The sequence below is a fragment of the Gopherus flavomarginatus genome, chromosome 2 (genome assembly GCF_025201925.1).
Source record: "Gopherus flavomarginatus isolate rGopFla2 chromosome 2, rGopFla2.mat.asm, whole genome shotgun sequence".
NCBI classification, from domain to species: Eukaryota; Metazoa; Chordata; order Testudines; family Testudinidae; genus Gopherus; species Gopherus flavomarginatus.
In genome coordinates this window covers 261,443,758-261,468,204 of record NC_066618.1, presented here as the reverse complement: position 1 = coordinate 261,468,204, position 24,447 = coordinate 261,443,758, and the positions used below count along the sequence as shown (strand labels likewise).

The following is a 24,447-nucleotide window of genomic DNA, read 5'->3' as shown; positions in this document are numbered from 1 at the left end:
AAAGCACATAAGACACTTCAAAATGATGGAAAAGATATAGAGTAACATTTTCAAAACCATCTATATGACTTAAGAGCCTGAGTCCCATTTTCAATAGTGACAGACTGCTAAATGCCTGTGTTTCATTTAAAGTCAGTGGGTCTTAGGCTGCTAAGTACGTAAGTCACTTTTGAAAATGTTATCTCCACTATTTTTGCACCTCACTGAATCCTTGAATTGTGATTTTTAATAAAAATAACTGTGTCAATAAAAAATAATGTGCACACTACTATATTTATTTGGCATATTTCTGTTTGTCCTCTTAATAAAATAAATGTCATTTCATGACTACGGTGTCAGTGGTTCAAACCTTGTTTGTAAAAGAACAATGAAAAAAATACCAGAGAGCTCAAATGTTTTTGCAAATGACCCTGAGTTAATTAGAAAAGTCTGCACCCTGGCCAGTTCCCCTTCTCACGTGTCTGCTCTCATTAAATCAAAAAATTCTCATTACAAAGTTAACAAACACCATGGTTAACAAAACTGTTAAAATGGGATCAAGTGGGCACATTCCTAGGTTTATATATGATGTCACGTTAAGCAGCCCACAGCTGAACTTGCAAAAAGTATGAATGATTTTTCAATATATTAAGTATCTGATCTAATGCTAATTTTCTCTCTATAGGCTAACTGTGCTGGGAACAGGTGGCCCTGCTTTCAATTACAGAGGGCTAACATGCCAGTGTGAGGCCTGGATTAGTTCACCTTCTCACAGGGAATTTGCTTTGGTTGGGAATGGATTTATTATGGCTTCACACATGGAACGGAGCTCATGTCAGCTGAGGGCAGTGACACATCATATGATTCAAATTAACCTGCTGTGGACTGTTCTACAGGGTTGAGACTGTGTATTAAAATGACGACATTTTAAAAACAGTTTGAAAGAAACCAGGATTGCCGAAGTGCAATGGTTCCAATTTGTTCCAACTAATCTATCACCTGCTAGAGATACTATTCTAGTGGGTTTCTGGTAGGTGCTATTTACCATGTTTCTCCAAATCACTGACCTTGCTAATGGGTACAATTGTTGCCTTTGGAGGTAGAATTTTTTTTTTAAATGACACTTGGGTTTTGGGGTTTTTTTAATGTATAAATATAGTATATTTATATAGCATTTATAGCTTTATAGCACAGTATTCATCACAACATACAAGCAATGGAAGGGAAAGACAAATACGCAAACTCAAAAGAAAAATCTTTAACTCCGTTTTATCATTCAGCAGAGGGACTACATCATATTTCTTAATTTGACAGAATAAAATGTTTTACAGAAAATTATTCCAAATGGCAAAAAATCAAAAAGCTTAATAATTTCATACTTAAACTATCATCTTTCCAAGAAAATGTTAGGGAAAGAGGATTTTGGCACAGAAGAATTTGTGTTTTGCTTATATCTGTACTTTTAAGGCAAATTATAAGACAAGTTATATTTCAAAAATTGTTGAAACCTTTTGTAATATATTACATACAGCACAAATATGTGGGATTTTTGTTCTAAAGTAAGAATTAATGGGTAGGAATAGCAAGTAAATTAGTAGTAAAACAACAAGGGCATCTTTATTCTTTGTCCAAGAAGATAACTGGCCAGAAATAATCATCAGTTCAGCTGTATCTAGTGTAATCCTGCCTGTGAAGTATTAAATATATAAGTCTAGTATTAGATTTACTATAACAATGGTTGTGCGCGTTGATCTAGCAGGAATTAAAAAAAAATTGTAGATAATTAGCTACTGTAGAAAAGGAAAGAATAGTTCTTTAATTTGTTTTTTGAGGGTAAAGTTGAGGCCTGTTCCCACTGGCTCAGTGATGTATGCTTATTTCTCCTAGGATCCTATTACTTAAAATCTGGAAGAAATATCATTTTTCGTTAGTTGCCAAAAATGTACAAAATAATCCACTCATGTGGCAAGAAGTGTATTAATGTATCCTGTTATTCCCTTTTAATTGGTGGTTTCCAAGTCTAGCTACTAGCTGTAGTTTTTTTTTATCTCTAAGTTAATATAGAGTGACAATCTAGCTTCCTGCGTGGTGAAAAAATAATTTTTTTCTATGGAACAACATCTACTTATCTACTTTAGCTGACAAACTGTTTACAATAACTAAAGTTTCATCTAAGATAGCAAATTCTGGGAACCATTTACAGACTGTTTTCTAACTACTATACTGTATCATAAGTTATGTACATGTTTGGACTAGTAGAGCTGTTTCAAACTCACCTTTCCAAAACTATTTTTCTTAGTGAAAATGTTTTACTTACTAAAAAACAGTGAACCTCTGATACATGTATAGAGGCATATTCAGTTGTCATTGCAATAGTTATATCCAGGTTTCTGACTGTATTTGTATAACTTTGACAAATGTGCTGAAAAGCAGATCAGCTGTCTTCAATGGCTATCATCTAAGGGTATGTCTGCACTACGAAATTAGGTGAATTTTACAGAAGTCGATTTTTAGAAACTGATTTTATACAGTCAATTGTGTATGTTTACACTAAGTGCATTAAGTTGGCAGAGTGTGTCCTCACTACCATGGCTAGCATCGACTTACAGAGCGGTGCACTGTAGGTAGCTCTCCCACAGTTCCCGCAGTCTCCACTGCCCATTGGAATTCTGGGTTAAGCTCCCAATGCCTGGTGGGGCAAAAACATTGTCACAGGTGGTTTTGGGTACATGTCATCAGGCCCTCCTTTCTCCCTCCCTTGTGAAAGCAATGGCATACGATTGTTTCGTGCCTTTTTTCCTGAGTTACCTGTGCAGATGCCATACCATGGCAAGCATGGAGCCTGCTCAGCTCACCATCACTGTACGTCTCCTGGGTGCTGCTGGCAGATGTGGTTCAGCATTGCTACACAGCAGCAGCTCCTTGCCTTCGCGGCAGACGGTGCAGGAGGCTTGATAGCCATTCTCTGTCTCCTGGGTGCTCCTGGCAGATCTTGGTGAGGCCTGAACAGATATGGCTATCTTCCTCCTAGAGCAGGGGTTCTCAAGCTGGGGGTCGGGAGATTATTACATGGGGGATTGCGAGCTGTCACCCTCCATCCCAACCCAGCTTTGCCTCCAGCATTTATAATGGTGTTAAATATATAAAAAAGTGTTTTTAATGCATAAGGGGGGGTGGCAATCAGAGGCTTACTGTATAAGAGGGGTCACCAGTACAAAAGTCTGAGAACCTCTGTCCTAGAGCACCGAATGGGAGCCAGAGACCCCAGGTCATTTTCTTCTTTAAGTTTCGTCTCATGGAGATTCAGTCCTGCCTGGAATATCTTGTGAGCTGGAGGCTTCTGCCTCAGGCTGCTCTCCCAGTGGGTAGCACCACACAGTTGCACCTACCCCAGCCTACCCCTTCTCCCACGGCTCATGAAGCCTGGACAGTAGTAAGGAGCAGTTCAACTATAGGCTGAGTAAGTGCAGAATGGTGGTAGAATGTGCCTTTGAACATTTAAAAGCTCTCTGGCGATGTCTGCTGACTAGGTCAGACTTCAGCGCAACCAACATTCCCATTGTTATTGCTGCTTGTTGTGTGCTCCATAATATCTGTGAGTGTAAAGGGGAGACGTTTATGGCAGGGTGGAAGGTTGAGGCAAATCGTCCAGTGTCCAGTTTTGAGCAGCCAGACACAAGGGTGATTAAAAGAGCACAGTAAGGCGTGCTGCACATCAGAGAGGCTTTGAAAACCAGTTTAATGACTGGCCAGGCTTCGGTGTGACAGTTGTGTGTGTTTCTCTTTGATACAAACCCACCCCCTTTGTTGATTTTAATTCCTGGTAAATCAACTATTGTTTTTAACCTATGCGTTCTTTCTTTATTAATTAAAAAAAATGAGATAACGGACAAGGTAGTCCAGGTGGGTGGGGGAGGAGGGAAGGACAAGGTCACATTGCTTATTGCAGCCACATTAAAAATCAAACTGGTTGAATAACAGCCTTCTGTTGCTTTGGCTATCCTCTGGAGTGGAGTGGCTGGGTGTCCGGTGCCTCCCCTCCCCCCCGTGTTCTTGGGCATCGGGGTGAAGAGGCTATGGAACATGGGGAGGAGGGTAGGCGGTTGGGGGTCTGTGCTTTTGTTGGATTTCCTGCAGCTCCAACAGATGCTTCATCATGTCCGTTGCTCCCCCAACAGACCGGTTCATCATGTCCATATGCTCTCCCATTATCCTCAGCATCGTGTCCTGCCTAAGCTGTGCCCTATCAGTGCGGGGACTGCATGAGCTTGGAAAACATGTCATCACGAGCGCGTTTTCCTCACCTTCGAATCTGTGATAACTTCAGGGATGGAGATGATGGGGGAAGCGTAGAAACATTCTACGCTCTACGATTCTGGGGGGGACTGCACGGTCACCTGTGCTGCTAAGATCGTCACACTGACCAAACAGGAAATGAAATTCAAAAGTTCCTGGGGCTTTTTCTGTGTACCTGGCTAGTACATCGGAGTTCAAAGTGCTGTCTAGAGCGGTCACAATGGAGCACTCTGGGATTGCTCCTAGAGGCCAATACTGTCGATTTGCGTCCACACTACCCAAAATTCGACCCAGCAAGGTCAAATTTAGCACTACTTTCCTAACCAGGGAGAAGTACAGAAGTCGATTTTAAGAGCCCTTTAAGTCGACGGAATGGAGTTATGTGGTTGGTTCATACTGAAATCGAACTAACGTGGCTAAATTTGACCTAACCCCGTAGTGTAGACCAGAGCTAATGCACTTGTCTATACATCAGTTGATTGTAAAATAAATACATAAAATATACATAAAGAAGTCCTTAGAAAATATTTATAGTACTAATATAGTAAGAACATGAGCATTATAGTATTTGACATTGACAGAATGTTGCAATATATGCACTAGTACCTGCAAATGAATTTTTAGCAGAGTATTTATTCAATTCAGTAATGATATATTGGTTTCCCCTGCTGCCACCAATATCATGTGTTCCTAGGTTGCCTTGCTGAGGCTCTCTGAAGATGACTGCTGAGGTCCTTGCCCTTGCTAGACAATCACAGGCTGACAGTGTCTGGCCAACTAACTGCTTACCACAGAACCACTAAGGAGCCATTCTTCTCACTCCTGGTGGGTTCAGCTACTTCTCAGATGCCGAACTACCATAGGTGCTGAAACTAGAGGGAATGGGGGTGCTGCTGTACCCCCTTGGCTTGAAGTGCTTTCCACTATAAACAGGGTTTACAGTTTGGTTCGATGGCTCTTAGCACCCCCACTCTAAAAATTGTTCCAGCACCCCTGCCAACCACGTGTTGGAATTAGTCTTGACTGTGAGGTTTTTATTGTATTGTTGATGTTAGCATGTTGTTGAATTAAACCACTGTAACTTTTCTTTTCACTAGGTCTGAAACAGCACTTATTGCAGTTGTGTGGTCATATGCAAGTCTGGTCTTTGTTTTAAGGCAATCTCATCAAAACTCTAACATTGTGAAATGGTACTTAAAGAAGATTAAATTATTTGACCAAGCTCTCAGTTATATCAGGTTATAAAACCCTGTACTGGAAGGCTGGGATGTTCTGTTGGAATCACCTTGAGCCAAAATTCTATGTTAAGATTCAGGGCAATTACTGCTGAGATATGCTTAGAAATGGGTCCAACGAACCAGACATGAGATAAGAATGTAGCTATGTGTCTTAGGCCAAAAGAGGTTTTGGAGGGAAACCTCCAAGATCTAGAAGGAAACATGCAGAGGTTTATATTGCATTATTGTTTTGGAGTTGCCTATAAAGCCAAAGACCAGGAAGGAGCAAATTTGAACACTGACTCAGTATCTGCCTATATTGTTGAGGGTAGAGCAGAGACTCATCCTATTCACACCCATAGGTGAGGGAACTAAGGTTTTGCACAGGGTTTTACTCTGTGCCCAGCTGCTGGCCCCATGCCCGGCTCTGTGCCCATGCGCCTGGCCCTGGTCCCAGCTGCTAGCCTAATGCCCAATCCTGGTCCCAGTTTGTGGCCCCGGTCCCAGTTGCCAGCCCTACACCCACCTGCTGGCCCCGTGCTCTGTCCATGTTCTCCCATCCTGGAGCCATGACCCTTCTCCCACCCCCAGCTGTACAGGACAGTGAGGGGGTGTGGACAGAGGTAAGAGGGTTGTAGCACTCCCACTCTAAAAAAGTGTTCCAGTGCCACTGTTCACACCATTATATTTGGAGGTAGGAGATTTATTGTCTACTTAGCACCTGGGGGAATCACTTCCATCACGGGAAAGTAAAACCCACCAGTAGAGACTGCCTGGGTTTGCTTAGCAGCAAGCTCAACTCCATTTCTAAGGAAAGTCTCTAAATTAGCAGCAAAGAGTTCTGTGGCACCTTATAGACAAACAGAGCATGAGCTTTCCAAAGCCTAGAAGCAGGTATTTTGTGTTCTACTAGAAATCTTTAAATTTGAAATTTCCAGGGGTTTAAGGCTCCAGTGTCTAGTCCTGAAAGATAAATTTATCTGACCTTAAATCTGTCACTTTAATTCTGTTCTGACTCTCTCCAGTGTAGTTTTTGGCAAAAATAAATAAATAAAATTAATTTAAAAAAAAATCCACATTTATGGAGAAAGAAGGAAACATTTTTCTGGCATGTTCATTTATAAAGAAATGATAGCTCTATATGCACACACAGATTACATTAGAAAATTCATTTTGATCAAAAGTGCACCACTTACCTGGCCCATTGAGAAAGTCTTTAATTTGCAGTGTGATGAGAGGAGGTGGAATGCCACTTTTAGCATCTCTCTCTCCTGCTACTGTCTGCAGCCAAACCTTGCAGTAATCAAGAGCTTCTGGAAGTGTCTTTCCCGGATCTGCAGGTGATAAGATAATCATCATATTTATTAATGATATGCTAGTAGTGTGACAAAATAGAATAGGGGAAGCAAAACAAAATGAGGTTAAGCATATGCACATTACGATAGCATTTATATACTATTTTATATGCAGTGTTTGTTGTTATGTACAAAGAGCCAGTATAGCTGCATGTACATTAGTGTGTGCATATGTATGTATGACAAAGTACATTACAATAATTATACTTAATTTGTAATGTGTGCAAGAAAAGCCAAATACTATATTAGTAAATATAAAAAGACATTGACATGGCTGTTCTTAGTATCTGTTCAGTTTAGCTTAACTGCAAGGAACATTTTACTTATTCTACCTAAAATGAGTGTATGAGCTAAAAGTTGCTATTAGTGAAATGAAACCTTAACTAGTTACTACTTCTAGGTTTTCTTTGCATCACAGTAAACACAAACAACAGAAAGCAGAAATTATACAGAAGTCTAAAAGATCAGAACATTACAAGCTCAAGCATGCAATGTAGTTATTCAGAGTTTCACTGACACTGCAGTCACTTTTTACTGCTAGGCTTTTGAAGTTTACTTCAGTAGCTACTCCTGCAGGTATCCTTTAATGGTATTGCTTTTGTCAATCCTTAATATTCACAATTATGAATAAAAGGTCAAAATTAACTTTTGCTCAGTGCTATGTATTCCTTTATTTTCTGGCTCCCATAGATGACAAAAACATCACCAGATTATTTTTAATCTTTGGCAATCCCCAGCATTTTTTTAAATAACTCTATTAAAAAGTAACTGCTGAATTTTCGCATTACATGATTTTTTTAAAAAATGTCTAAATATTCACAGTTTTTCTTTAATTCCAAGACTGCTTCTCTCTCTGATTTTATGATCACAGAATGCCATGCTGGCCTTTGCCCCTTTCTATTTTGTAATTTTTTTTTTGCCATCAAGTTCCTCTCATTTTTAGTTAATTTGAAAAGTGTTACTATAGTTTTATTTATCTTGGGTTCTACTGATAGGATTTCTTTCAATATCAGCATTTACATACCCACCATTATAGTCAACATATGGTAATATAGTATCACAGTCATATGTGACCTGGGTATAGAAAGTCAGCTTTGGAATTTGTATTACTTGACCTTATCATGTGATTCATATAAAACTTGGCACATATGAACCTCATGTGATTTCAAAGAACAGACGGAAACCAATTGATCGTGACTTTAGATCTATATGGAAAAGATCAAAAGTTAGCACATTCTTCTGCTTTTATTTGATCAATTTTCAGGCAAGCAATGACTTTAGAGCAGTGTATATACTGTGTGGTATTTACATTACAGACAAAATACTTTTTTTCCTTTACATTCTTCACATTATCCATTTATAAAGTCACTTCTCAACAGTTATTTTAAGAGCTCTTCATTCCTGATCACTGCATACAGTATACATGTACTTTGTCCATTTATATTTCTGCATTTTCTATGGCTATTATACTTCCTCTTTAATTTTGCTGAAGAGTATGGTATGGTGTATTCCTTCATATATTATTAGCTCTTCAGGGCAAGAGTGTGTCTTTCTCTGTATCTAAACAGTGCCTAGCATAATACAAATAATATGCAAATATGCAAATAATAAATAACAACAGATTTTTTATTACTATCTAGGTTTGTATGTCACAGTTTATAAATTATGCTACATTCTTATATTCTCATTTCCTTATTCTAAATGCACAGCTTCAGAAGAACTCACAACAATTTGTTTCTGCAGAAAAAGACGGTTACTCACCTTTGTAACTGTTGTTCTTCGAGATGTGTTGCTCACATCCATTCCAGTTAGGTGTGCGCGCTGCGCGTGCACGCTCGTCGGAAACTTTTTACCCTAGCAACTCCAGTGGGCCGGCAGGTCGCCCCCTAGAGTGGCGCCGCCATGGCACCCGATATATACCCCTGCCGGCCCACCCGCTCCTCAGTTCCTTCTTGCCGGCTACTCCGACAGTGGGGAAGGAGGGCGGGTGTGGAATGGATATGAGCAACACATCTCGAAGAACAACAGTTACAAAGGTGAGTAACCGTCTTTTCTTCTTCGAGTGATTGCTCACATCCATTCCAGTTAGGTGAATCCCAAGCCATACCTAGGCGGTGGGGTCGGAGAGAGAAGTAGCGGCATGGAGCACTGCAGATCCGAAAGCCGCGTCCCCTCTGGACTGCTGGACCAGGGCGTAGTGGGAAGCAAAGGTGTGGACCGATGACCAGGTCGCTGCCCAACAGATTTCCTGGATGGGCACACGGGCGAGGAAAGCCAGCGACGACGCCTGCGCCCTGGTAGAATGCGCAGTCACACGGCCCGTAGGAACGTGGGCCAGCTCATAGCAAGTCCTGATACAGGATGTTACCCACGAGGATAACCTCTGCGAGGAAATGGGAAGCCCCTTCATGCGGTCCGCTACTGCCACGAAAAGCTGGGGGGATTTGCGGAACGGTTTGGTCCTCTCCACATAGAACGCGAGAGCCCTACGGACATCAAGCGAGTGGAGTTGTTGCTCCCTGCGTGAAGAATGAGGTTTCGGGAAAAAAACCGGGAGGAATATCTCTTGGTTGACGTGGAAGGCTGAGACCACCTTGGGGAGAAAGGCAGGGTGCGGCCTCAGCTGCACCTTATCTTTATGGAAGACTGTATACGGGGGATCTACCGTGAGAGCCCGGAGTTCTGACACCCGTCTAGCTGAGGTAACAGCTACTAGAAAGGCAGTCTTCCAAGAAAGATAGAGTAGGGAGCAAGTAGCTAACGGCTCGAAGGGGGGCCCCATGAGCCGAGACAACACCAGGTTAAGATCCCAGGTCGGGGCAGGGGGTCGGACGTTAGGGTATAGACGTTCCAGCCCCTTCAGGAATCTAGTCACCGTCGGGTGAGAGAAAACGGAGCGGCCATCCCCACCCGGGTGAAAGGTGGAGATAGCTGCCAGGTGGACCCGCAGGGAGGAGATCGCCAAGCCCTGTTGTTTGAGGGACCAAATATAGTCCAAAATATTGGCCACCGAAATTTCCATCGGGAGGAGACCTTTCTCCACGCACCAACAGGAGAAACGCTTCCACTTTGCCGAGTATGTCGCTCTAGTGGAAGGCTTCCTGCTGCCCAAGAGTACCTCACGTACCGGGGTGGAGCAGCACAACTCAGAACTGGTCAGCCACGCAGGAGCCACGCTGCTAGGTGCAGCGACTGGAGGTCCGGGTGACAGAGAGTTCCGTGGTCCTGGGTGATCAGGTCCGGGTGAAGGGGCAGGGGAACTGGGTCGGCTATGGCCAGGTCCAGCAACATGGGGTACCAATGCTGTCTGGGCCACGCCGGGGCTACCATGATCACGCGGGCCCTGTCCCTGCGCACCTTCAGAAGGACCCTGTGGACCAGCGGGAACGGGGGGAACGCGTAGAACAAGTGGGTCGTCCACGGAATAAGGAAGGCGTCCGCCATAGACCCGGGTTCCCGGCCCTGAAAGGAGCAGAACGCCTGGCATTTCCTGTTCCCCCTGGACGCGAAGAGGTCCACGCGGGGACAACCCCACCTCTGGAAGATCGAGAGGGCGACGTCCGGGCGAAGGGACCACTCATGCGAGAGGAAGGATCTGCTCAGGCGGTCCGCCAGCGTGTTCCGTACTCCAGGGAGGAAGGAAGCCGTGAGGTGAATGGAGTGGGTTATACAAAAGTCCCAGAGTCGCATCGCCTCGTGACATAGGGGAGAGGATCTGGTGCCGCCCTGCTTGTTGATATAGTACATGGTCGTCGTGTTGTCGGTAAATACCGCGACACAACGACCCCGAAGCTGGTGACAGAACGTTTGACAAGCAAGGCGGACCGCTCTCAACTCCCGCATGTTGATGTGTAGCTTCACCTCCTGTGGGGACCACAGGCCCTGTGTTCTCAGGGTTCCCAGGTGGGCCCCCCAGCCGAGATCTGAGGCATCCGTCGTTAGGGACACCGAGGGCTGGGGCAGGTGGAATGGGAGCCCCGCACACACTACGGACTGGTCTAGCCACCAGCTGAGAGAATCCAACACCCCCTGGGGGATTGTGATCAGCATGTCTAGTGGTTGCCTTGCCGGCCGGTAATGTGCAATGAGCCACGACTGGAGGGGCCTCATGCGGAGCCGTGCGTACCCGGTCACAAATGTGCAGGCTGCCACATGGCCTAACAGGGTTAGACATGTCCGTATCGATGTCAAGGGGGTTGTCAGCAAGCGCTGAACGATCGCCGACAACGCCTGGAACCTTGGCAACGGCAGAAGGGCCCTGGCCACGGTGGAGTCCAGGACGGCCCCAATGAACTCCACCCTCTGCGAGGGGAGCAGGGTGGACTTGTCCACGTTGATCATGAGGCCCAAGGTAGCAAACAGGCCGGTGATCCTGCAGACGTGGCTGCAGACCTGCAGCTCCGACGTGCCCCGAATTAACCAATCGTCGAGGTAAGGGAACACATGAATGCGACTGCGCCGAAGATGTGCCACAACGACGGCCATGCATTTTGTGAATACCCTCGGAGCCGTAGAAAGGCCAAATGGGAGGACTGCAAATTGGTAGTGAAGGCGGCCCACCACGAATCGAAGGAAACGTCTGTGGTGTGGCCATATGGCAATATGAAAATAAGCGTCCTGCATGTCGAGGGCGGCATACCAGTCTCCCGGATCCAGGGATGGGATAATGGTCCCCAGGGATACCATGCGGAACTTCAACTTCACTAGGTATTTGTTGAGCTCTCACAGGTCGAGGATAGGCCTGAGGCCTCCCTTGGCCTTGGGGATCAGAAAGTAGCGGGAATAAAACCCCTTGCTTTTCTCGTTTTCCGGAACCGCCTCTATAGCTCCTTTGTTGAGGAGCGTCTGTACCTCCTGTCGAAGGAATTGCTCGTGAGAGGGGTCCCTGAAGAGGGACGAGGAAGGGGGGCGGGAGGGAGGAAATGATACAAACTGCAGACGGTATCCCGTCTGCACCGTGCGTAAGACCCAGCGGTCGGATGTTATCCGGGACCACGCCTGGATAAAAAACGAAAGGCGGTTGGAAAACGGGGGGGAAGGATCCATGTAGGATACTGGTATCACGCCCTCTAGCGCACCTTCAAAATGAAGGTTTGGGTCCAGGTGGGACTTTAGAGGAGCTTTGGTTTTGCCCCCCTTGATTGCCCGATGGCCTGCGCCTGCCATTTCTGCCACGGCGCCTATTAAGTTCCTGCCGCTGGCGGAACTGGGGGTATGGCCGACGCTGCTGCTGCTGCTGCGGCCGGAAGGGTCTGCGTTGCGTCGCAGGCGTGTGCATCCCAAGCATAATGACCCGATTGTCCTTAAGACTTTTCAGTCTGGGGTCTGTCTTCTCCGAGAACAGGCCCTGGCCTTCGAACGGGAGGTCCTGGATGGTGTATTGGAGCTCCGGTGGAAGGCCAGAAACCTGAAGCCAGGAGATGCAGCGCCGGACTCGACGGACCCACCGGGCCCGGAGTCGACGGTGCCGGTAGCGCCGCGGCAGATGTCGATGCCGGGCGCTCCACTCGAGTCTGCCTGGATGGAGTTGCAGACTTCGAGGGTCTTGCTTCTGCACCCGGTGCCGGGGAAGGTCGGTGCCGGGGAGTCTTTCCGGTGCCGGCGCGATCCGGTGCCGGTGTCGAGATGACGGTCTGCGAAGCTGCCGGGTCGAGTGCCGCTTCCATGAGAAGAGTCCTAAGTCTCTGGTCTCTCTCCTTCTTTGTTCTGGGCTTAAAAGCCTTGCAAATGCGGCACTTGTCCGACCTGTGCGATTCCCCCAGGCACTTTAGACACGCGTTGTGAGGGTCGCTGGTCGGCATAGGCTTCTTATAGGCCGCACATTGCTTAAAGCCCGGCGAACCAGGCATGAGCCCGGTGCCGGGTGCCGGGAAGGGCTACGGCCCAAACCAGCTAACAACTATCTACAATATTATTTACACTATTAACTATATAACTAACTACACTTAACTACTAACTATTAACTGTAGAACAAGGAGAGCTAGGGTCGTGGAGGACAGCTATGCCGCGCTCCACAGTTCCAACGACCGACACGGCGGTAAGAAGGAACTGAGGAGCGGGTGGGCCGGCAGGGGTATATATCGGGTGCCATGGCGGCGCCACTCTAGGGGGCGACCTGCTGGCCCACTGGAGTTGCTAGGGTAAAAAGTTTCCGACAAGCGTGCACGCGCAGCGCGCACACCTAACTGGAATGGAGGTGAGCAATCACTCGAAGAAGAACTACTGTTACTTCCAAATACTCTTGTTGTTCTAAACATTGTCATTTTTGTTTTGGTTCCATACCACAAAGTCTTATTTTTTTGTACTAACTATCCATCATACTGTTACTAACAGCATACAAATGTCAGCTATCTCATAATGAAAGCCTTGTAAATATTACAGAATATAATGCAATGTATGTCACTGATTTATATAAACTGACAGGTAGGTATTGTTGCTAGAAAAAATCTGCAAATTTTGTTCACCTTTTCTATTGCTTAATACTTATATGCACTTTTCTATGATCCATCTAAAGAAGTATTTATATTATAAAATGCCTAACTCTTTAAATATGAAGATATCCAACAAAATAGATGAAAAGTGTTAACATATGGGAAAGCTCTTTGATTACATATTAGATATACAAATGCAGCTCGAGGTGCTTGAAACTGCAGGATACTATTTATGATCATCGGGGATTTTTAATTCTACCGATAACCCAAAAGATCCAAATGATGCCAAACCCGGATCATTAATGAAGTTCTTAAGCAATGAAAAGAAAACTATGATTGAAAGACTGCAAAATTAAGATTGGGTGGGAAATAACTAGGTTATTTAGATGCTAATACTGAGTAACTGGAGTGAACAACAAAAATTACCAGGAGGCTGGACAGATTAATTTATGAGGAAAGGTAAAAGGTGTAAAATACGACTTGCTTGACTGAGGTTCAATCTAGGGAGGAAAACAGTGTACAAATATTTGTAGGGTTAAACACCAAGGAAGAAATAAATCATTCAGCATGCCACAGAAGGTATAAATTATCACAGAAATAATGGAATGAAATTTAGAAGAGAGAAAATTTAGGCTGAATATTAAAGAACTTCCTGATGGTGAGATTTATTAGAATATGGAATAATCTCTTCAGGGAACTGGTGGAAACACTATGGTTTAGAATGTTTAAAAATAGAATGAAGAAAACACTATAAAATGTACAATAGGGAACAATTATGCATTGGCAGGGAACTAGGCAAGATGAAGTACTATAATAGTTCACTGCCACCTTCATTTCCTATGATTCCCTCAAAAATCAACACTTGGATTTGTAGTTATTTGTTTGAATAAAAGCCCTTGGAAGTCAGAGGGATGGAAATGTGAGTAAAAAGGAGAGGGCAGGAGGACTACTGAGGAACCAGCAGGGGCAGGGAGTAGGGGGAAAGCGGAAGGGCTGAAAAGTGGACAGGAGAAGAGGAAACACACAAAGAGGGAAAAGAGAGAAGAGAGTCAGACATGTTATCTACTGCATGATGTGATAGATTAATCTGTGGCATCAAAGATAAAAAGCATATGAATAACTATTATGTACTGATAGCCAAGATGGTAATTTTGAGACACTGAGAATCAGAGGCTCTGTCAACTGAAAATGAATGGATTACGTCTCTGCCAGAAGCTGCCTCCTATAGAAAAAATCTGATATAGGATTCACCATAATGAGTGTGAAACTTGGGTACATGGGAATTGCCATAGTAGATCAAACCTTGTATGGAAATAGTCCAGGATCCCGTCTGATGGGGGTCAGTACCAGATACGTCAGAGGTAGGTGAACTCTGAAGTAGATAAATGTGGTTATCCTGTTCCCAATCAAAAACTCATCCTGATACCTAATTGTTAGAAATGGGCTTAAATTCTGACACATGAGGTTTTATAACCTTTCCAAAACTCTTATTTTAGAATTAACTAATTATGGATAACAATAATGTTATCTATAAATCCAACCCCTCTTTGAATCTCGCTAAATTCTTGGCAATGATACCACGTACCATCTAATACTCTGTTGTGCTTTTTTCACTTTTGAATGTTCAGACATTTGATTTCACAGAATGCCCCAATTCTTGTGCTATGAGAAAGGTAAAAAATAGGAACTCCTGATTAGAGGTAGGCAGGAAAAGGTAATTCTATTCTGTGGAGGATTTAACTATTTCTAAAACTGGTTTCATTTTGGGACAAAACCCAAATATTTCAAAAGTCTTTGTGAAAGGGAAAGGATCCTCAGCTCTCAGAGCCTGAACTGCCAAGGAGCCTGAGCCTGGAAGTTTGGCAGCTGGGACACTCAAGACCTCCAGACTCACCATCAGCTTGCCAGGCAGGCTGCCAAGAAGCTGGATACGCAAGCTGGCAGGAAATCAGGCATATTTTTGTTGTAACTTTGGTGAAATCGAACTATCTCCACAAAACGTTTTGCTTTTGATAGGTTTCAGAGTAGTAGCCTTGTTAGTCTGTATCCACAAAAAGAACAGGAGTACTTGTGGCACCGTAGACACTAACAAATTTATTTGAGCATAAGCTTTTGTGGGCTACAGCCCACTTCTTCGGCTGCATCCGAAGAGGTGGGCTGTAGCCCACGAAAGCTTGTGCTCAAATAAATTTGTTAGTCTCTAAGGTGCCACAAGTACTCTTATTCTTTTTGCTTTTGATGAATCTGCAAATTCCCATGGAAAAAAAACAGTTTGTCGGTATTTCTCCTGCTAACTCTACTCTTGGTCTATCTTCTCTATAAAATTCATCGTTTTGGATTATTTTATTGTATCCCTTCTTATTCATCTCCTTTCTAAGGTAATTGTCCAAATCTTTTCAGTCTCTCTCTGGCTAACTGATAGGTCTCAATCTTTAACTGTAAATGAGGAATCATCACTGAGTGGGTCTGTTTCACGTTGGGTCCCACATGGGTCAGTTCTTGGCCCTATTTAACATTTTATCAGTGACCTGGAAGAAAACATAAAATCATCACTGATAAAGTTTGCAGATGACACAAAAATTGGGGGAATGGTAAATAATGAAAAAGATAGATCACTGATGCACAGTGATCTAGATTGCTTGGTAAACTGCATGCAAGCAAACAATATGCATTTTATTACAGCTAAATGTAAATGTATACATCTGTGAACAAAGAAAGTAAACCATACTGACAGGATTGGACACTATCCTGGGAAGCATTGTTTCTGAAAAAAAATCTGGAGGCTGTGGTGGATAAACAGCTGAACATGAGCTCCCAATGTGATGTTGTGGCCAAATGTGCTAATGGAATTCTGGGATGCATAAACAGGGGAATCTTCTGTAAGAGCAGAGAGGTTATTTTAGCTCTGTATTTGGCACTGGTGCAACCACTGCCAGAATAGTGTGTCCAGTTCTGGTGCCCACAATTCAAGAAGAATGTTGACAAATTAGAGAGGGTTCAGAGAAGAGCCACAAGAATGATTAAAGGATTAGAAAACATGCCTTACAATGACAGACTCAAGGAACTTAATCTATTTAGCTTGCCAAAGAGAAGGTTCCTGGGTAACTTGACTACAGTCTATAAAAGTACATACATGGGAAACAAAAATTTAATAATAGGCTCTTCAGCCTAGTGGAAAAGGTGCATAACACAGTCCAATGTCTGGAAGTTGAAGCTAGACAAATTCAGACTGGAAATAAGGCATACATTTTTAACAGTGAGAATAATTAACCATTGGAACAATTTATCGAGAGTCATGGTGGATTTGCCATCAGTGACAATTTTTAAATCAAGATAGGGTGTTTTCTAAGATTCTGTGGCCTGTATTGCGCAGGAGGTCAGACTTAGATGATCATAATGGTCCCTTCTGACCTTAAAGTCCATGATTCTACGATTCTATATGCTGTAGGTATTATTTTGTGGAAGTTCTATGGTATGTGCTATACAGGAAGTCAGACTAAATTATCACAATGATCTCTTCTGGCCTTAGAATCAATGAATCTATGAATGCGAGAGTTGTCCATGCCCCTAATCATTCTCATTGTCTATTTCGGAGCTTTAGCTATTGCTCCAACATCCTTTTTTGAAGTGTGGTGGCCAGTACTACACACAGTATTCCAGATTAGAGAAAGCCATTGATTTGTATAATAGCATTAGAGTGTTTTCTGTGTTACTCTCAGTCTCATTGTTTATACCTTCTAATATTTTGTTTGCTTTTTTGACTGCAGTTGCACATTGTGCAGAGGTCTTCACCGAGTTGTCTGCACTGATGCCCAAGTCCTTTTCCTAAATTGATACTGTTAATTTAGAGCTTTGTACGACGTATGAGAAGTTCATCTGCCATTAATCTTACAGAGAAACATGGGTTGGAATATTTTCAATTGTAAGGGACCTGTCATACTCTCCAACACAAACACCTGTTTAAGGAGGAAAAACAATATAAAATTGACCTCACAGACTGTCCATGGCATTCTCCTTTCAAGAGTGTATGGGAAATTAATGGCTATGCACACAGTGGAAAAGCTGGAAAAAGGAAATACAGCCTGCACTGTATTCTAAGGTCCTTCCTCTGCACATGGCCCCACCTGCGTGGAGCTCTTTGCAGTATAAAGGTCTAAATGTGGCCAGAAGTAGGTTTAAATGTGTTTCTAGTAGGAGAGAAATTCTACCTTTATTAGTATCTTTCAGTGGGATTTTGGGTAAGTCTTTTAACCTCTCTGTGAACTGTTTTCCTTATCTATAAAACAAGAATAATTAGGGCTGTCAAGCAATTTAAAAAAATCGTGACTAATCATGTGATCAATCGTGCTGTTAAACAATAAGAGAATACCATTTATTTAAATTTTTTTGGATGTTTCCTACATTTTTCAAATATATGATTTCAATTACAACACAGAATACAAGGTGGACAGTGCTCTTTATATTTATTTTTGATTACAAATATGTGCACTGTAAAAAACAAAGGAAATCGTATTTTTCAATTCACCTAATACAAGTACTGTAATGCAATCACTTTATCACTGAACTTACAAATGTAAAAAAAAAAAACTGCATTCAAAAATTAAACAATGTAAAACTTTAGAGCCTACAAGTCCACTCAGTTCTACTTCTTGTTCAGCCAATCGCTCTGACAAACAAGTTTGATTACAATTTGCAGGAGATATTTGACACGGTTCCACATGGGGAATTATTAGTTAAATTGGAAAAGATGGGGATCAATGTGAAAAGTGAAAGGTGGATAAGGAACTGGTTAAAGGGGAGACTACAACGGTAGTGCTGAAGGGTGAACTGTCAGGCTGGAAGGAGGTTACTAGTGGAGTTCCTCAAGGATCGGTTTTGGGACCAATCCTGTTTAACCTTTTTATTACTGATCTTGGCACAAAAAGCGGGAATGTGCTAATAAAGTCTGCGGATGACACAAAGCTGGGGGGTATTGCTAACACAGAGAAGGACCGGGATATCATACAGGAAGATCTGGATGACCTTGTAAACTGGAGTAATAGTAAAAGAATGAAATTTAATAGTGAAAAGTGCAAGGTCATGCACTTAGGGATTAATAATAAGAATTTTAGATATACATTGGGGACGCATCAGTTGGAAGCAACAGAGGAGGAGAAGGACCTTGGAGTATTGGTTGATCACAGGATGACTATGAGCCACCAATGTGATATGGCCATTAAAAAAGCTAATGCGGTTTTAGGATGCATCAGGCGAGGTATTTCCAGCAAAGATAAAGAGGTGTTAGTACCATTATATAAGGCACTGGTGAGACCTCACCTGGAATACTGTGTGCAGTTCTGGTCTCCCATGTTTAAGAAGGATGAATTCAAACTGGAACAGGTTCAGAGACAGGCTACTAGGATGATCCAAGGAATGGAAAACCTGTCATATGAAAGGAGACTCAAAGAGTTTGGCTTGTTTAGTCTAGCCAAAAGAAGGCTGAGGGGGGATATGCTTGCTCTTTATAAATATACCAGAGGGATTAATATTAGGGAGGGAGAGGAATTATTTAAGCTTATTACCAATGTAGACACAAGAACAAATGGGTATAAACTGGACACTAGGAAGATTAGACTTGAAATTAGACGAAGGTTTCTAACCATTAGAGGAGTGATGTTCTGGAACAGCCTTCCAAGGGGAGTAGTGGGGGCAAAAGACATATCTGGCTTTAAGACTAAGCTTGGTAAGTTTATGGAAGGGATGGTATGATGGGATAGCTTAATTTTGGCAATTGATCTTTGGTTATCAGTAGATAAGTGGGCGGTGATGGGATGTTCGATGGGATGGGATCTGAGTTACTGCAGAGAATTCTTTCCTGCTGGCTGGTGAGTCTTGCCCACATGCTCAGGGTTTAGCTGATCGCCATATTTGGGGTCGGGAAGGAATTTTCCTCCAGGGCAGATTGGCAGAGGCCCTGGAGGTTTTTCGCCTTCCCCTGCAGCGTGGGGCATGGGTCACTTGCTGGTGGATTCTCTGCAGCTTTGAGGTCTTCAAACCACAATTTGAGGACTTCAATAACTCGGACATAGGTTAGGGGTTTGTTATAGAAGTGGATGGGTAGGGTTCTGTGGCCTGCTTTGTGCAGGAGGTCACACTAGATGATCACATTGGTCCCTTCTGACCTTAAAGTCTATGAGTTTACAATGTCACTTGAAAGTGAGAACAGGCATTCACATGGCACTGTTTTAGCCAGCGTCGCAAGATATTTACATGCCAGATGCGCTAAAGATTCATGTCTCTTCATGCTCCTTCAAAACTCTCCTTAGACCTCTTTGCCATGATGCCTCCAGAAAACTTGACAATGGTTTGGCTGCTGGTGTTCTGAGACCACTGCCTATTGTGCTGATTAATATACCCTCACTGTTTTCTTGAACTCTCCTGTTGGTCTGCCTGTATCAATCTGTTGTCTCTTGTCTTGTACTTAGATTGCAAACTCTGTGGGCCAGGGATTGTCTTTTTGTTCTGGGTTTATAAAGCGCAGGAGTGGTGCCAGGGTTTTTGGTGCCTTAGGCAGGGGTCCTTCCACGCTCCCGGTTGCTGGCGGCAATTCTGCGGTGGGGGGGGGGTCCTTCTGCGCTCCTGGTCTTCAGGGCACTTTGGCGGCGGGTCCCGGAGTGAGTGAAGGACCCGCCACAGAATTGCCGATGACGATCCAGAGTGCGGATGGACCCTCCCGCGGCTGAATTGCTGCCGAGGGCGGCAATCCTGGTGCCCTAGGTGACCGCCTAGGTCACCTAAATGGAAGCGCCGGCCCTGATAAAGCACATAGCATAATGGGGTCCGAGTCCATGACTGGGGCTTCTGTCAGCTTACGGCTAAGTTCTGGGACATATTTTTCCAAAGCATTCATTGAATACCTTTTGATAGGAAGTTCACAGACTTTTTGAAAGACTAAGGAATGCAGTTATCTATAGCAAACTTTAATCTGTGCTGTTCCAGGTAGTCCAATTTGTGCTTCCATATATATCCTTAGATGCAGCTGTGCTGGAAAGTGAATTTACTCTAAGGGAACCAGGTGGCACTGCAACGGATTTCTTCAAGGATTCTGCCAGTGCATGGAATTTTAAAATCTTATTGGTATACCGCATGAGTCCACCAGCAGATGCTGCCTGGAGAAGCTGCCTGACATGGCCCCAGCCCCACCCTATTTTGCTTGGGCCGCCAACTAAAGCAAGGATGAGCCTCTAAGTTCACTCTGAGTGGACCCTTTTGCCATTAGAAGGCTGGACTGAAAAAAAAATGCATTCACTATGATCAAGATTGCTCTTTAGATGGCCTTATAATAGCTGTCTTTGAAATGGTTCTTTGGAGGAAGTTGGAGACATTCTGTGCATAACAAATATTTCTTGGGAAATTTCTTTACTTTACAAATTACCAGGTGGCACATTCATCTCTCTAAAAACAAACAGAAATATATAAACAAACACAAAAAATATATATTTTTCAAAAATGTCTTGGGAATCATGCTTAAGAAACGAGGCTACTAAATCTGGACTGCATTACCCAAAACAAAACAAATATGAATTTAAAAATACTTATAAGCATATTTAGTAATATTATGTTAAAAACAACTGCTGACACTTCTTCTTAAATGGGGTTGGCCAGTAAGCAGTTGTGAGAAATAAAGGTGCTGGCAGAAGATGTAACTTTTGTTTAGATTTTGTTCCAAGCAGGGTGAGCGTGCAATGAAAATGTTGCTTTATTTTTACATTTAAAATAGGAACCAGCTCACAGGTCATCTCACAAAGCAGCCATCACCTTTAACAGGAGGTATTAAGCAGTCAGTATTATTTATTTTTTAGGATATTTATTTTTATATGAAACTCCTATCCTGGCTCTCAGAACCATCACAGTAATTAAGATTTACAATTACAAAAATAAAACTTGGACAAAGCAGAAATGTATAGTGGAATATCCATACACAACCACAATTCCACATGCCCATAGTTATGACACTGTAACAAGCACCACCTCTGCCACTAGCTGGATTGCAGGGGGTGTGATTTCAGAGAGAGGCTTGGGGCAATGGGAATTGTTCTTTTGGGGAGTGGGCCACCTGTTGCTAGCTCTGGGCGAGGCAGGCACTGCTGTGGGTGGGCTCTGGCTGTATTAACATATGTTGGATATATTTCATTATGTGGTCTCACCTCATTCCTTTGGATACCCATGACGCTACAAAATCAGTAATGACCCTTTCAGACAAACAAGGACATATTGTTTTCCTAGTTGTTTTTCTTTAGCAGCAAAGATGTTTACGAATAAAAAACAAGAAAAATATATATCCTGAAGAAGATTTTGCAGTGAATATCAGAGATGCCGACACTAAATTTCACTCACTTTCCCCTATCCACACACATTTCTTACTTTCTTCTCCCACTATAACTTGCCTGTGAGAAATATCTGCACTTTCACTTTTAAAAATTAGCTGTCTGCAAAGAAGACGGGATAGACTTTTCTGGCCTTACTGCATTCTAATGCTTCTCAATACTTCTCACAAATTTAAGACATATACAAGGTTTACTGTGTCAGTCTGGATTTCTTTGGACTAATAATGACTCAAGATGTCTATTTTGCTTACAAACTGAAGGTGAAAACATTTAATGATGATAACATTTTATGTCTACAATGTCACAGTTCCACTTGCTACATGACAGAGCTGCCACTATAAAAATAAATGAATAACTTGTACCATAAATGTTTCCTTCTTTCTCCAAAACTATATAATGACTTCCCTATGCCTCTCCTCCCCCACCCAAAATTTACACTGGTCTGCGGTGTTAGTAATTTGGTGACAAGATTAAGGTATGACATCACAACCAGTAATGGCTAGAAACAGGTGCTTTATCCCATTTCAGAACTGGGAATCTCTCTTTCCCAGTGCTATAAGTCTTTTGCTCTTAGCTCTGGCACACGTGATATTAGACTTTCAAATCATTACATTATGATGTAAAGAAAAGTTATTTTTGGAGGTTTTTAAAAATTATTGCATGGCCTTTACACATGGAACAGGCTGCAATTGGAATCTAGATTTTGTCAGTTTCGCACTGAACCTGTTCAGATTAGAATCCACTCAACATGAGACCCATATTAAGTAGCCAATCAGGTACATGTAAGCACTAGGCAAACCAGAAAATAGGACAGATATATTGCCTGACATATGGATAGAATTGTACTGAATGGCTTACTTTCATTCTGTCTCAAAGTTAAATGATAATATAAATAAAAATAGTTACAATAATATTTAGTTTTTCTATACTGAATTTCTTCCTCTTTTTCCATAGTACAAATGGCAAAACTGAGATGGGAAGATCACAGAGCCAGTCAGGGCAGAACCAGGAACAGAGCCCAGTTCCCTAGACTCAGTCTCCAATGCCCTATGCACTGGGCCAAAGTTCCTTTCAAATGAATTGGTTGTCTCTTAATGAATAATGATGATTTAACATAGCATTTAAGCATAAGTTTAATGCTTTGCTGGGTGACATGATGAAAGTCCACATAACATCGCACTAATTAGCATCCTTGCCAGCATTTGTAACAGAAAAGCCAAGAGTTGAAGAGTCATGACACCTGAATTACTCTCTACATGGTAGATTTGCTCCATCAAGAGCAGGATTAATTCACCTTGGAAATGAAATACTGGAACGTCTGCACTAGTGATGTCTGTGCCATACCTACTCTGTGCATGGATTGTAGGTGTCACAAAAATCTATTAACTGTAATTATTCTCTTACTTTGCAACCTGGGTATTTGGATATATGGTTCCAAATTCACCATGGGCAAAATGTTTGTTTGTTTGACACAATACTCCAGCTGAGGCCTTATCAACATGAAAAATTTTGTTAGAAAATGTTTACATTTTGGGGAAGCTGTTCAAAAGTCTGATATCTGATAAATTGTTTCAGGGGTGCTGGATTAATGGGCACAGGACAGGTGTGGTGGCCAACAGTTCCTGATAAATGCACTCATCATGTCTTTCCAGTTTATCATATGGACTGAGCTTGATAAATAATGAAAAATACTTTTGCTAACATTTTGTTTAATGAATCACTTGATGATTATCTGTTCTGTTCATTCCCTCTGGGGCACCTAGCATGGCCATTGTCAGAAGACAGGACACGGGGCTAGATGTGTTATGTAAAGCCTCTGCTCAATCCAGCAGAATGCAATTGTAAGGGAAGCTCTTCTGATCTTCCAGCTGTTCAACCAGCCCATTCATCCCACAAGCACGAGCGGCAGGGGCAAGTTGTCAACAGCTAGCAATCTCCGCTGTCAAAGTGACGGAGAGAGCTGAACAGGAGGTTCAGGTGGTGTGTCTGCGGGGATTGGTGCTAGAGCAGGGGACCCATCTGGGCGAGAGAGAAGCAGGCCCCCTGGGATCGGGGACAAAGGCGCTGCTCTGATATGACCCCGGAGACTACGACGGGGACATATGGCACAATCCCGACCTGGGATGGCCGCCAGATGGGCCGGGAGCTCAGCCAGCCCCGGTAGCAGCTGTACATGGCCCCTCGGCCCAAGGAGGGAGCCCCGGACCCGCAACTGGGGTAACTACGCAGGAAATAGCCTTGACTCCTGCAGAGATAACTTCTCTGGCTCAGTGGTTAGGGTCAGCCCAGGCAAGCACATTCTTGGAATGGACGTATCAGTTTCTGATGGCAATAGAGAATCAGGGATTAAACCCAGAGGAAGTTAGGAAGCTGTTGAGGATGGCATCCACAGTACCGGGGTGCAATATGAGAATCACACTGTGGACACAGGCAGGCGGACGGTGGCAGTTCCCATTTGTGCTGGTTTGCAATTTAGCTCAAGGAGAAGCACTACATGAGGTCAGCCGCCAGTATGCAGGGAGGACCCTGACATCTTTGTGGAGAGACTGGTATTAGCGGGATTGTTAACTGGATGGTATCTGGCCCATGCGTGGGGGGGTGATCTCCAGGACCCTGAGATTGTGGTTCCAACAGCCGAATTTAGGCTTATTGCAGCAATGTTGCCCAAAGATGTTCAGATGGCTATGCGAGTGTGGAGGCAGGAAGTGGCGTGACAGGCCACCAGAGTGGTTGGTCAGCCCAGAGCTGAGGCTCCTGCTCCCATCGCTGCTGCTCCTGCTCCCGTAGCTGCAGCCACAGGCCC

General features: G+C 43.4%; 1 protein-coding gene across 4 annotated transcripts in view; it reads right to left on the bottom strand.

Moving 5' to 3' along the window:
• The window catches only part of VPS13B (vacuolar protein sorting 13 homolog B), a 913,516-nt gene that overhangs the window by 164,227 nt on the left and 724,842 nt on the right, over window positions 1-24,447 (bottom strand). For all 4 annotated transcript variants that reach the window (XM_050940452.1, XM_050940449.1, XM_050940451.1 and 1 more), the window contains exon 35: window positions 6,689-6,826. In XM_050940452.1, coding sequence (XP_050796409.1) covers window positions 6,689-6,826 — 138 coding nt within the window. The remainder of the gene's footprint in view (window positions 1-6,688; window positions 6,827-24,447) is intronic.